At 43.6% G+C, this 13,664-nt stretch overlaps 1 protein-coding gene across 3 annotated transcripts in view; it reads left to right on the forward strand.

Annotated features, from left to right (window-relative positions):
* Positions 1–9,980, forward strand: part of zgc:113516 (uncharacterized protein LOC541449 homolog) — a 243,835-nt gene extending 233,855 nt beyond the window's left edge. For all 3 annotated transcript variants that reach the window (XR_007896303.1, XM_051689629.1, XM_051689631.1), the window contains one exon: positions 9,083–9,980. Coding sequence is in view for 2 of the 3 variants with exons in the window: in XM_051689631.1 (XP_051545591.1) it covers positions 9,083–9,176 (94 nt within the window). In the remaining variant the exon portion in view is untranslated. The remainder of the gene's footprint in view (positions 1–9,082) is intronic.
* The last annotated feature ends 3,684 nt before the right edge of the window (positions 9,981–13,664 follow it).

Consider the following 13,664-nt stretch of genomic DNA (forward strand, 5'->3'; position numbering starts at 1 on the left):
TGTGCTGGGTTCTCACTTGGGGAGGAACACCAGGCAATGAAAAATCGAGGGGCCTCTCTAGCCTGTGGTATGGTGTCGAGCACTGGCTGCGAACACCCCTGTTCTACCAGCTCCGGAAACCAAGGGCAACTGGGCCACTGCGGCAAAACCAGCAGTATGGTTTCCTTCTCTTCCTGAACCTTGCACAGCACTTAGTGTAGCAAGCGGACAAGAGGGAATGCATATTTGTGCGCTAAGGAGTCCAAGCCTAGCTGAGCCATAGTCATGGAGTACCAAATGCGACAAAGCATCATCTCTGGAGAGGCAAAAAGGTCCACTTCAGCTTGCCAATCCACTGAATTGTTTGATGAAGAAGTGTCCATTCCCCCGCTCTGTCTCCCTGATGCGAAGAGCAAATATCGACAGAAGACGTTTGCTTCAGAGGATAATTCGACATGCCTGATGTTGCACTTCCCCTTGGTGATTTATTTACGCCACAAACGTAGTGTTGTCCATACAGATCAAAATGTGAAAGCCTTACATGTCTGCCCAAACAGCTTTCAGAGCCAAGAGGACTGCTAGCAGTTCTATTCAATTTACGTGCCATGTAATTCGCAGACCTGTCCAGGTGTGAGGCACTCTTAAGTTGACCCAGCACTGCAGAGGTCTCATATTTAACAATCCCAGAGGAGTGACAGTTGCCACGGTGGTCATCAACCCCAAAATGCGCTGCAAATATCGCAGCAGTAAGACTACCCCTGTCTTGAACCTCATCAAACACTTGAGAATAAACTGAATGCAAGTGTCGGTCAAACGCGCCGACATGGTCTACACGTTGAGTTTTATTCCCAAGAAGGAAACCTGCCAAATGGGCACCAACATGTTCTTTGCCCAATTAACTTTGAGACCCAAATGCTATGTAAGCAACAGGTCCCTGTGCCTACACATCATGCCTACACATGGACGCCCCTCAGCCTCAGCGGAGCAAGCGCCATGTCAACACATTGTGCTAGGAGCCAGGGATAAGCTGAAGGGCAGGACCTTGAACTGGTACACCGTACCCACGAAGGCGAATCTGAAGAATGACCACTACAGGTGGCTATTCGTGCATAAAATATGCATCCACTGACACGAATCAGCTGAACGGACAGACACGAGACAAAATCTGTGTCTGAGTGACCAAGGAGAATTCTTTGGGGGACCACAGCCCACTGTAACGGCTGTAGCAGCAAAATCGGCGCATCCTGCACTGTAATTGTTGAGGACAGACGCAGTAAAAGAAAGGCACTAGCTTCACCAAAATGAAGCAAATAGCCATGTACGACTGGGTACTGTGCTCAGTACACAGCTGAGTCCCCAGAGAGACTGCGCCATGCATCCATAGCAAGCCAGTGGGCAAAAGGGGCTCATCCATGACTGTTAGCATCAGCATGTCGCTCACCCTTGGGGTAGTGGTCCCCCGGTCCAACTAAGTCAATTAGAGATGCTGTGTCTGTCATTCGTGTCGAGGCAGCCTTCTAGCACGCTTGGCAATGGCAATACAAAGTCACAAAGGAGAAGAAAATTCTGACAATATATGGCACTGTGTTCCAGTTTATATTCTTGTAGTGAAGCGTGCACAAGGGGTGAAGAGTATAGAGGGGAACTGGCCTCCAGCTCCATCTGGCAAAGAGATTGCCCTGATTCCATACAGGTTTCAGAGATCGTCATTCCTGGGAGGCGTTTCCATAGCGTCTGCTACTGATGCAGGGAACTATGGTTGCCATGGTACATGTTTGTAGGGGTTACAGAATATGATGCCTGTCATATCTACTATAATACTTTTAAAAAATATGTTCAGAAAGTCATTTTTAGCACAATGAATTTTAAAAGCTTATTTAATTTTGAAGACACTTTTCACAGTATAAAAGTGTCAGATAGATGAAAGTATTGGCTGCTTTTAGGTTAGAGTATTATGTGTCATGTAGCCAGACTGTAATGTGGCTGGCAACAAGGTAAATGCAGAGATGATGAATGAAGTGTGATGATCCCAAGTGCAGTTTATTTACAAAAGTGATATCCAAAAACCCTAACTTAAATGTGAAAAAAACATAAACTTGACTTAACTAAACTTGACATAACTTGGCTTGACTATGGAACAAAACGTAAACATGACTATAGAACGTCATGGTTACTTGCATAACTTCCGTTCCCTGATGGAGGGAATGAGACGTTGTGTCGATGTAGTGACACTAGGGGTCACTCTTGGGAGCCCGAGACACCTCTGGTCTTTGATAAAAGGCCAATGAAAATTGGCGAGTGGTATTTGCATGCCACTCCCCCGGACATACGGGTATAAAAGGAGCTGGTATGCAACCACTCATTCAGGTTTTATGTTGAGGAGCCGAGACAAGGTCCGGCCATTTCAGCGGGTAGTTCAGCGTTGTGGCAGGAGGGACACCTCGTCTCATTCCCTCCATCAGGGAACGGAGGTTACGCAAGTAACCATGACGTTCCCTAACTGTCACTCACTCGAGGTTGTGTTGATGTAGTGACACTAGGGGTCCCTATACGAAACGCCACAACTGGCTGAACTGTGTTATGTGAACTGGCGGTGTGTGATGGGCAGACCACTGTGTGCCTCGTAGCCAGCACACCAGGCCGACACGTAACCTCCTCCAACATAGTTATGAGTGTCGAACGGCCCTTTGGGGACAAGTCGACTACCCAAAAGATAGAGATAGGCTAACCCAGTCATGGCCTCTTTTCCCCTTCTTTTTTTTCCACTCCCTAAAAAAGAAGGAAGATTATCCGACTGGGCCGCCAGGTCTAGTCGGGGGTGTCCCTCCCAAGGGGAGGGCACCGCGGAGACCACACCTCGCCCAAAGAGAGGGGGGATATTTAAGTGGAAAATACATCACATGGTCTTGATGACCAAGTGGAGAGTCTCAAGGTAGATCCTACCCAACAGTGGAGGAGTTACTACAAGCGTGGAGACTGGGGCAGAGGGGCTCTGCCCAAGGAAGACGCAGTTTGCCAACAGGGAAATAAATTAGTGGGAGATATACATCGCATGGGGTTTACCTTACAGGGAACCACCACATGCGGAGCGCCCACCCCAGAACAGGGCTCTTAGTTAGCATGTGTACTGGGCCGGCAGCAAGTCTTTCCGAAACTCGACTGCCACAGGGCTCGGAGGAAGTCAACCAGGGAACATAGTTTGTGAACACTACTGGGAATTAATGCCGCACGTCTTCAGCTCAAAAGAGGTGGAAGGTGCTATTTGCAAGTGATACACCTGGGCTATACGCTTGTATTGCGTGCCACTACCTGGGACGAAACTGGTTCCACCCGGAGGTTGTAGAACCTTGCAAAGGTGTTGGGTGTTGCCCAGCCCGCTGCTCTGCGAATGTTTGTTAGAGAGGCACCCCTGGCCAGGGCCCAGGAGGCTGCTACACCCTTGGTAGAATGTTTGTAGCCCTACCAGGGGCGGCATGTCTTGGGTGTGATATGCCGTAGCTATGGCATCAATGAGCCAGTGGGTGATCCTCTGCTTGGAGACAGCGCTTCCTTTCCGCTGTGTACCAAAGCAGACAAAGAGCTGCTCAGAGATTCTAAAGCTCTGCGTGCGAACCAAATAGATGCATAAAGCGCACACTGGACGCAGCAACGACAGGGCTGGGTCTGCCTCCTCCTGGGGCAGCGCTCGCAGGTTCACCACCTGATCCCTAAAAGGGGTAGTGGGAAACTTGGGCACATAGCCCGGTCGGGGTCTCAGGATCACATGAGAGTAGCCCGGACCGAATTCCAGGCACGTTTCGCTGACAGAGAACACTTGCAGGTCTCCTACCCTCTTGATGGAAGTGAGCGCAGTCAGGAAGGCAGTCTTCAAGGAGAGTGCCTTAAGCTCAGCTGAATGCAAAGGCTCAAAGGGGGCTTTCTGTAGACCCTGAAGAACTACAGAGAGGTCCCATGAGGGAACAAGGTGCAGTCTGAAGGGATTCAGCCTCCTGGTGCCTCTCAGGAACCTGATGTTCAGGTCATGCTTTCCTAAGGACTTACCGTCCACTGTATCGTGGTGTGCTGCTGTAGCGGCTACATACACCTTCAAGGTGGAAGGGGACAGCCACCCTTCCAGCCTCTCCTGCAGGAAGGAAAGCACCGGTCCGACTGCACATCTCTGGGGGTCTTCGAATTGGGAAGAACACCACTTAGCGAACAGACGCCACTTAAAGGCATACAGGCGCCTCGTAGAGGGGGCCCTAGCCTGAGTGATCGTGTCTACCACCGCGGGTGGTAGACCGCTTAGGTCTTCCACGTCCCGTCCAGGGGCCAGACATGGAGATTCCAGAGGTCTGGTCATGGGTGTCAGAAGGTGCCCCGTCCCTGAGAAAGAAGGTCCTTCCTCAGGGGAATTCACCGGGGGGGGGGGGGGCGTGAGGTCCGAGAACCACGTCTGGGTGGGCCAGTAGGGTGCTATCAGGACAATCTGCTCCTCATCCTCTCTGACCTTGCACAGGGTCTGTGCATGTAGGCTCTATGCCGAGGGGGGCCTCGATCAGGGCGTACCAGAGCGGGCAGTGGGAGGATTCTTCGGAGGTGAACAGGTCCACCTGTGCCTGTCCGAATCAACTCCAAATCAGCTGGACCACCTGAGGGTAGAGTCTCCACTCTCCCCTGAGGGTAACCTGCCATGACAGTGCGTCCGCTGAAGTGTTGAGGTTGCCCGGGATGTGAGTGGCTTGCATCGACTTGAAGTGCTGCTGACTCCAGAGGAGGAGACGGCGGGCGAGTTGTGACATACAACGAGAGCGCAGACCGCCTTGGCAGTTGACATATGCTACTGTTGCCATGTTGTCTGTCCGAACTAACACGTGCTTGCCCTGGATCAACAGCCGAAACCTCCGCAGGGCGAGCAGAATTGCCAACAACTCAAGGCAGTTGATGTGCCAATGCAGTCACGGGCCCGTCACACACGTTTTGGAGGCGTCCGTCGTGACCACGACATGCCTGGAGACCAGTTCTAGGGGAACACCTGCCCGTGGAAACAAGAGGTTGGTCCAAGGGCTGAAAAGATGGTGACAGACCGGCGTGATGACCACGCGATGTGTCCCGCGGTGCCATGCCCATCTCGGACTCGAGTCTGAAGCCAGTGCTGAAGTGGTCTCATATGCATCAACCCAAGCGGGGTGGCTACCGCTGAGGATGCCATATGCCCCAGGAGCCTCTGAAAAAGTTTCAGTGGAACCGCTGTTTTCTGTTTTTCAAACAGGCCGCCCCGCCAACAAGGATAGTGAGGGCGGGGGAACTGAGGAATCGGGGCCAGGCAGTAAAAGGTGCCCCCCACGATTTTGTCAGCTCAGTTTCCGGGAAGAAAGGCACTGGAGCGGGGCGTGGCTGCTTTGAGTGGCGCCGCGAACCCAGGAACCAGTCATCGAGCCGCGAGGGTTCAGGGGAGAGCGGAGGGTTCCACTCTAGCCCGACGCTCGCAGCTGCCCGAGAAAGCATGTCCGCCATCTCTGCATCAGCCTGTGACTGGGCAATCGTCCCCGATGGGGGGAGCTCAGCTGAGGCTTCTGCGTCCGACTGGACAAGCCCGCTCTCCAATGCTGCGCTCGAGAGCTCATCATCTTTGCGGGCTACGAACAAAAGGCCAGACTCGCCATGAGACAAGCCAGCGGACTCATACGGAAGCCCGACTGGGGCAGACAAGCATGCTGGGGAATGGGAGGTCCGCGGGGGGATACCCGGCGAAGGCGATCCCATTGGGTTCCCCAAATTGCCCCCAGTGCTGGCCGCGCTGGCCTCATATCCGTAGGTAGAAGGACCTAGGCAGGGAGCCGCAACGTTGCCATGGTCATGTTCTCACAGTGAGAATATGAACCATCCACGAACACTGCCTCCGTGTGGGTAGCACCCAGACATGAAAGACATCATGACCATCCGAAGTTGAGAGATAACGACCGCAACCAGGAATAACACACAATCGGAAAGGCATCTTTAAAAAGACTTGTCTTTAAAAAGACGTTCCGTGTGTGCCGCTCTTTTAGAGAAATATACTCTTTTAGAGAATTAAACTCTTTCAGAATATATACTCTCTTTTTTTCTGCCGAAGTGCCCAGGGGCATTCTCTGCAGTGCACCAGTGCAGAGGAGGGAGAAGCCGCTGAAATGCGCCGTCAGATCCAGCAGAGGTGAATGAACAGTAGAAATTCGAATGAGCTTCTGACCTTCACATGATCTCCTGATACATCTCAGCATTCAACAACCAGCTGAAAACACATCTGTTCCACGAGCACTTAACCAGTCCACACTAATTGTACATACTATTAAACTTATCTTGCACTTACTATAAAAAAAAAATAAAAAAAAAAAATCCTTCTCTGTCTCTTTCTTCTGAGATAGCACATAGACTACTCCTGCCACCTTGAGATCTTGGCAGTACAACACTAGATGTTGTTGAACTTTGTATGAAACATTGCTTGCTATGTTCCTCATTTGTAAGTCGCTTTGGATAAAAGCATCTGCTCAATGTAAATGTACACATTTGTGCCTCTGAGTGCTGTTGGGGCTTCTTCAGGAGCGGGTTTGGTTATTAGCAATAAACAATAATTATCAAAAGGTAATTATTAATTACTAAAATCAATAGAACATTGATTAGAATCAACATTAGCTTATTAATCCCTCAAATCAACAACCATCAAAGATAATTACCAATTATTAAAATCAACAGAACATTGATTAGAATTAACATTAGCTTATTAATCCATCAAATCAACAATCAAAGATAATTATTAATTACTAAAATCAATAGAACATTGATTAGAATCAACATTAGTTTATTAATCCCTCAAATCAACAACCATCAAAGATAATTACCAATTATTAAAATCAACAGAACATTGATTAGAATTAACATTATCTTATTAATCCATCAAATCAACAATCATCAAAGATAACTATCAATTAGAAATCAACAGAATATTAATAAGGATTAATATTGCCAGGGCACCACCCTGGAATCAGGAACTAATAACCAGACAGTACAGCAGTCTCAAAATAGGATCTTAGGAAAGTCGATGTCCGGAGAACATCGACATTCAAAGGGTAAACAATGAAGGCTTGAATCCGAGCACTGACATCCCCTGCCAGCCTTTGGAACAGGTGCATACCAAAACACTTCTCTTTAAAGTATAAAAAAGTTTATTGATGCAGTGATATCAATTAATAATCAATGCAATGCAGTCGATAAACTTCCGACTTCCAACTACAAACTAAACAGTAACATGATTAGATATGGTAACAGATAAGCCTATAACACATGAGAGGAGGGTAGGTGTGTGTGCGTGTGTGTGAATGGATGTATGTGTAAGGAGAGAAGGAGTGCACAAAATGGCGATCGTGGCTCTCGTAGAGTACGTGAGGTTTCCGGCCAGAGAATGTGGGCAGAGAAACTGGCTAATGGCGTCTGCCCGTTTAACACGTGTCTCCGCTGGTACGATAACTTAGAGACAAAGCTAGGCTCTATCGCCAAGTTATCTGTTCGCCAAATGTGTGTGTGTTCGGTTAGTATGAGAGAGAGAACAGCCGAAGCTGGTTTAGCGATCATGGGAGAGACGGCAACCGTTAGTTTTATCACTCGGTGAATGACTCGTAATCCGTCCACCATGATTGTTGGTTCTTTAATGGATAAACTCAGTGTGCCAGTCTCACCCGCGATGGCGGAAATGCACAAACAGCCCAACATGGTTGGACGACAACACACCAAATCTCATTAGTGGTAACAGAAAGTTAAAAATAATACCTTGAGTATTATGAGCAGCAATGAGCAGACTCGGCAGTCCGTAAAGTGCAGAAGCAATAACATTAATACACAAGAATAACACACTATAATAATGTATCTCTGCCCAGACGTAAACTTCTTACTTGAGTCGCGTGAGGATGTGGGTAGAATGTGTGTTCGTCCATCGTTTGACTCTGAATCGGTTCCTCGAAACTCGGGTGATGACGGGAGGCCACTTCCCCGCTCTGTCGGCGGGCGGTACGGCGGCTGATTCTCAGCGGGTTGGCGGAGATATAGGCGAAGTCGATTCGGTTGATGAAGGAAGAGAAATCTTCTTTCTTCACTTCTGCAGGCAAAAGGGTGAGACGAAGATTGCTTGGTGGTCTCCGGATCCGTTAGCATGCTCGGTGGAACACGGAGAATCTCGGCTCGTCCAGCGAGATGGAGATTGTATAGCTAAAGTTCAGGTATGTACGTTCCTTGGGCAAAGAGGCTAAACCTGGGAGCAGCAGGGCTGCAACAAGATACGGCGCATACTGTTGCTAGAATCAAGCTTTGGAGGAATCTCCGGGGTTTCATATTCTCGATGACATCATGGTTGAGGGACGTGTTCTGTCATGCATTTCATCCAATAGAAGTTGAGAGTTCGATCCTTCAGTATTTCACACCTTGGTGTAAAGTGAGCAAGGCTTGATGGGATCTGTTGTCTGTTTTGGACTCCCTTTGTTTGATTTTGGCGCCATTTTGTGTTATCAGGCTTTGTGACTGTGTAGGCCTGCCTTTGTCTCCTATCTGAGCACATGAGGCCCAACAGTGCACAATGCGTGGTATTTGGAAATTTGAATAGGAAATGTATAATTATTGTTCACAGTGGTTGTAAATTGTTTAAATGCTCCTTTGTTTCAGCTCAATAGATCACACCTAATTTTCACAAGTCGTGTTTTCTGGAATTTTTTTTTTTTTTTTTTTTTTTGTCTATTGAAATTTTCGTAAAAGATATTTTTCAATAAAACAATAGACGTTACTCAAAGTGACCAAGGGTGCAAGTCCCAATTTAAGCCAATATTTTCAAGATTTTTACAGTGTGAAGAGAGATCACTTTCCTCAATAGAAATCCCTGTTCACTGTAAATATACATTTTAATCTTCTAGTAACTGCAAATTAAGAAGATACACAGTAACAAGCCATTTGGAAAAAAACTAAGAGATAAAAAAAAGTTTGCTTATTTCCTCAGTAAATCAGATTTTTTTTTATTTATTTATTTTTTTTAATTAAATGTGCAGTAATTTATATCTTTTCTTTTTCCCTTTTTTCTTTCTTCTTAATTTTTTTTTTTTTTCAGGTATGCCATGGCTCGACTCAACTACTACTTTGAGAAGAAGCAGGACTTCTTTGAAATGAAACTTCATGATGACTTTCCCCCACATAGAGTTTAGTGCTGATAATTTTCCAAAAGTTTCTGAAAGGGCTTTCACTAGCAATTGTTTTAATCAAAAGATAATCATTGTCTTCTTAACCATGTGCATTTATGCAGGTTGTGTAATAGTAACAGGTTATTTGTGTATTTGACCCCTGAGGGTTGACTGAGGGTCTGACCCATGTCATGAATGCAGTAACAGTGCTTGCTCATTTAGCCCGGCTCCCGGAGAACAAATATACATGTGAATTGTAATTAATTATTTGATCATTGGTCACATTAAGCAAGAGTTTTATTGTATTTAAAGGGGTCATGAAATGGAGAATACAAATTTCCTTGATATTTAGACATAGGAGAGGTAACTGTACTATAGAAACACTGTAAATTTCAGAACTCAAAACTTCCTCCCCAGTCTAAAAACAGCATTAATAGTTGCCACCCTGCTTAAACATCTCGTTTTGAAATCTTTCTGTTCTTGACGTCATGAAACATTGCTAATTTGTGTTTACACATCCCACAACATGCGTCATCGGCATGCAGGTCAAGACAGCTGGCCTTTTTTGGCTAACTATTCCAAACATAACACCAAAGGGGACCCATGTGGACTATTTTTTTATTATTTTTTTAATATATTCATGCACTAGACAGATATCTTACAAGTTACAACTCTGAAAGGGAGAAACATTTGCCTATGCCTATAATTACTGTTATCCGAGTTAGTTCGAGGTTAGATCCTCAACTTATTTTCTGTTTCTGTCTTCTGCTTTGGAAATGTGGAAAACTTTGTCTTCAGTAAACTCTCTCTCAACTGACTGAAACTCAACTTTTGATTCCTGTTCTTCACTGTTCATACTGGTCTCTCCAATGAGTATAGTTGTATTCCCTTACAGGGCTTATCCACACTAAAGTCACACAATCTTCCCATATTAATTTTAAGCATGTATAATGTCTTTTTAAAAACCTTGCATGAGGATCAAATGGACTTGAAGCATGGGGTGCTGGATTTAAAGAAAAGCACAGATCTGCTATAAAGCAGCTACATTAAATTTGTAGAAAATCACCAAAAAGTTAAAAACAAATAATACTTACTTATTAGACTTATTGTACAACATACAGTGGGGAGAAGTATTAAGTACTGGATGGCTTTCTTATGTTAAATAGGAAAACACAACTACTGCATCAGTAAATGCAGGAGGCAAAAGCAATAGACATCTCCAAAGACTCTAATGGTACAATTGTTACAGTTAAATTTTGGTACTCCTTGTTCTCCATATTTTTAAAATAATGTTGTCAGTTTAACTTAGAATGAAATCGAATATTTGTTCTAGTAACAGTGCTTGCTCATTTAGCCCGGCTCCCGAAGAACAAATATACATGTGAATTGTAATTAATTAATTGATCATTGATCAATTTAAGCAAGAGTTTTTTTTTTGTATTTAAAGGGGTAATGAAATGTAGAATCAAATTTTCCTTGATATTTAGACATATAAGAGTTAACTGTACTATAAAAACATACTGTAAATATCAGAACTCAAAACTTCCTCAGTCTAAAAAGAGCATTTATAGTTGCCACCCTGCTTAAACATCTCATTTTGAAATCTGTCTGTTCTTGATGTCATAAAACATTGCTCATTTGTATTTACACATCCCACAACATGTGTCATCAGTGCACAAGTCAAGAGAGCAGGCCTTGTGTGGCTAACTATTCCAAACATTACACCAAAGGAGGACCCATCTGGACTGTTTTTGATTATTTTTGAATATATTCATGCACTAGACAGATATCTTTGACTGATTGATACAGATCTTGTGCCACTTTTAAAAGACGAGGTGTCAAGTTACAATTCCAAAAGGGAGAAACAATTCTCTCTTTTAGCTGCTGCCTCTGTCATGGATATGTTCTTTCGAAAATCTGCTCTATTTTTAATTGCTAGTGTAAACATAGGACACCTTTGACAATGGACGTCTTTGATGATGGACAATAGACGTCTTTGACCGTTTCGGTGTGTTTCCACCTCAGTGCGCCTTCAGTGTGTTTGTGATTAATTTCACCATTCTTTGGAAAATGATGTATTAATTTTTTGGGTTCCATGTCAGTATGGATTGCTTGTGAACAGTCAAAATACGATTCAAGCTTTGCAAAATAACTGTTATTGAAGGATGGGGCAATTAATAACACTTCAAAAATGTATGTTTCATTCACGAATATTTCAAATGCCATGACTGTTTGATAGTTTATGGTGCTGAGTGTTAACAGTTGTGCTTCAGATGAACAGTTTAATATATTCAGATGTTGGATCTGGATGTGCATTATGTGTAAACCCTGCAATTTTGTTTTATGTTCTTCCAATTGAGTTTGCAGGATTTGACGGGCTGCATGATGTTAGGTCAATCCGAACAGTGGTTGTTTACGTTAAAATTTTCTGGAGACACTTAGGCCAAAACTGAGCATTTCAGACAGAGGGCCAAAAATATATACTATATACTACTAAATTGTAACTGTTTTGGTGCCAAAAAAACTTCATAACATTGTCATTGAACCACAGGGAAGAAAATATAATTTTAAAAATAGCACTTAATGACCCCTTTAATTCATTAATTTACCACATCTATTTACTGACACAAATGCATTATTAGCATTCATCACTAAAAGTATATTTCTGTCTAATTTTGCAGTTGTACTGGATGTATTGTTCTCTCGTCATGTTTAGTAAAGCTGGATCAGGCCTGTGTTCCAGTGAGGCCTGATTCAACCTTGATGGAAAGATAGCCTATGTTGTGTTCTGTGTAATGAGGGAATTGGCCCTGTCCCAAATTGCACACTTTGTAGTCCTCTTCTGAGTGCAGATCAATGGGGCACTAGTCAGCAAGTCCATTAGGGTGCATAAGTTATAAAAGTGTGCATTTGGGACAGACATCAAGAATGCTTTTTTATATATGTTATGTTCTTCATATACATAGAGTTTTATAAATTGTTTTTTGAAAACTCAGAAAGGGCATGGCATGGCAGAAAGGGCAAAGAAACACACTTTAAACTCTATTATTTGTTTTTATTAAATAATTACACGCAATTCCAAAATGTGCTTAAAACACAGTCAAATGTATAGAAAGGAGAACATACATAAGTCACACAAGCAGTCACAAAAATCATTATATTTATTCACACAGCCTCACATCTGCAGGTACACTTATCGCCGGTGGACAGAACATTGATAAATATAAGCAATCTTATAAGCTACAGCTAAGTACAGGACCATACTCTCTCATGTCTTAAAAGTAAGTAATCTAACACTAAACCTTTGTTGTTGTTGTTTCAAAGAGGATTTTAATATTATTGTGATTCTCCAAAACATTAAGAACATAAAAACTTTCTCATAAAAAACTATTAAATAAAAACTGAATAGGTTTAATTCCATCTATAGAAAACTGAGTAAAACAAAGTTTTGAACCAATTATACACATCAGACTAAGCAGTGATACTTTATACTCAAGATAAGTGATCTGTCAGTGACAATCAAGGAAAAAAAAAAATTGAAATGAATATTTAACCCACAATTAACATCACTTCATCCGCCATGTTTTTTAACTCTGGCTGGGAAAATCCAGTCCGCAGTGATTGGTTGAGAGGATCAGTAGTGGGCACTGATGGGTAGTAGTTGCTCTGATGCTGGCTCAGCCTAAGGGAGCATTGCGGCACAAAGGGGGCATTCGTGAGCACCCTTCTGAGTGCATAAATGTCAAATAGAACACCCTACCATTTCGTGGACTTCGCAGGAACGTGTGCCATTTGTGACAGGGCCATTGAAGGGATCGTTTGGAGTTTTGAGTGTCATATGACTAAGTCAGAGGATCTGGACGCCAGTGTACTGTATTTAAAAGAAGACTCACCTCTTACCCATTCCTGCTGACCAACTTGACTTGAATCTTTGATTGATTGCATTCACATCACATTCACTGAACAGAACACCATATGTTTTTTATAGATTTATCTGTACTTTGCACCTATCAGAACTAAGAGATGATGTCAGTTCATTTGGCTATGCCTATAATTACTGTTTGTTTGGGTAATCTGAGTTAGTTCGAGGTCATTTTCCGTTTCTGTATTCTGCTTTGGAAATCTGGAAAACTTTGTCTTCAGTAAACTTTCCCTCAACTGATTGAAACACAACTTTGATTCCTGGTCTACATGAAATTTGTAGAAAAATCACAAAAACATTTTCTCTCTTATAAAAATCGTGGAAGTAAATGAAACCTGCCCACTGAACAGAGGGTTATTCAGAAATGGCAGAAAGAGCTGAATGGGAACAACTTAAAATGCAAATACATTGCATATCCATATACCCATGATCCAGAGAATCTGTGTATCATTTATTCTTTTCATATTAAATTAAGAATCCAAAATCAGAAAAACAACTTATGTCATTCATGTACAAATCCAATATTACAAAACAAATAATTACTTTTATGCTCAAGTTAAAAATAAGAAATGAGAAAAATGGCAATGGAC

The sequence above is a fragment of the Myxocyprinus asiaticus genome, chromosome 46, assembly GCF_019703515.2.
Source record: "Myxocyprinus asiaticus isolate MX2 ecotype Aquarium Trade chromosome 46, UBuf_Myxa_2, whole genome shotgun sequence".
Taxonomy (NCBI): domain Eukaryota; kingdom Metazoa; phylum Chordata; class Actinopteri; order Cypriniformes; family Catostomidae; genus Myxocyprinus; species Myxocyprinus asiaticus.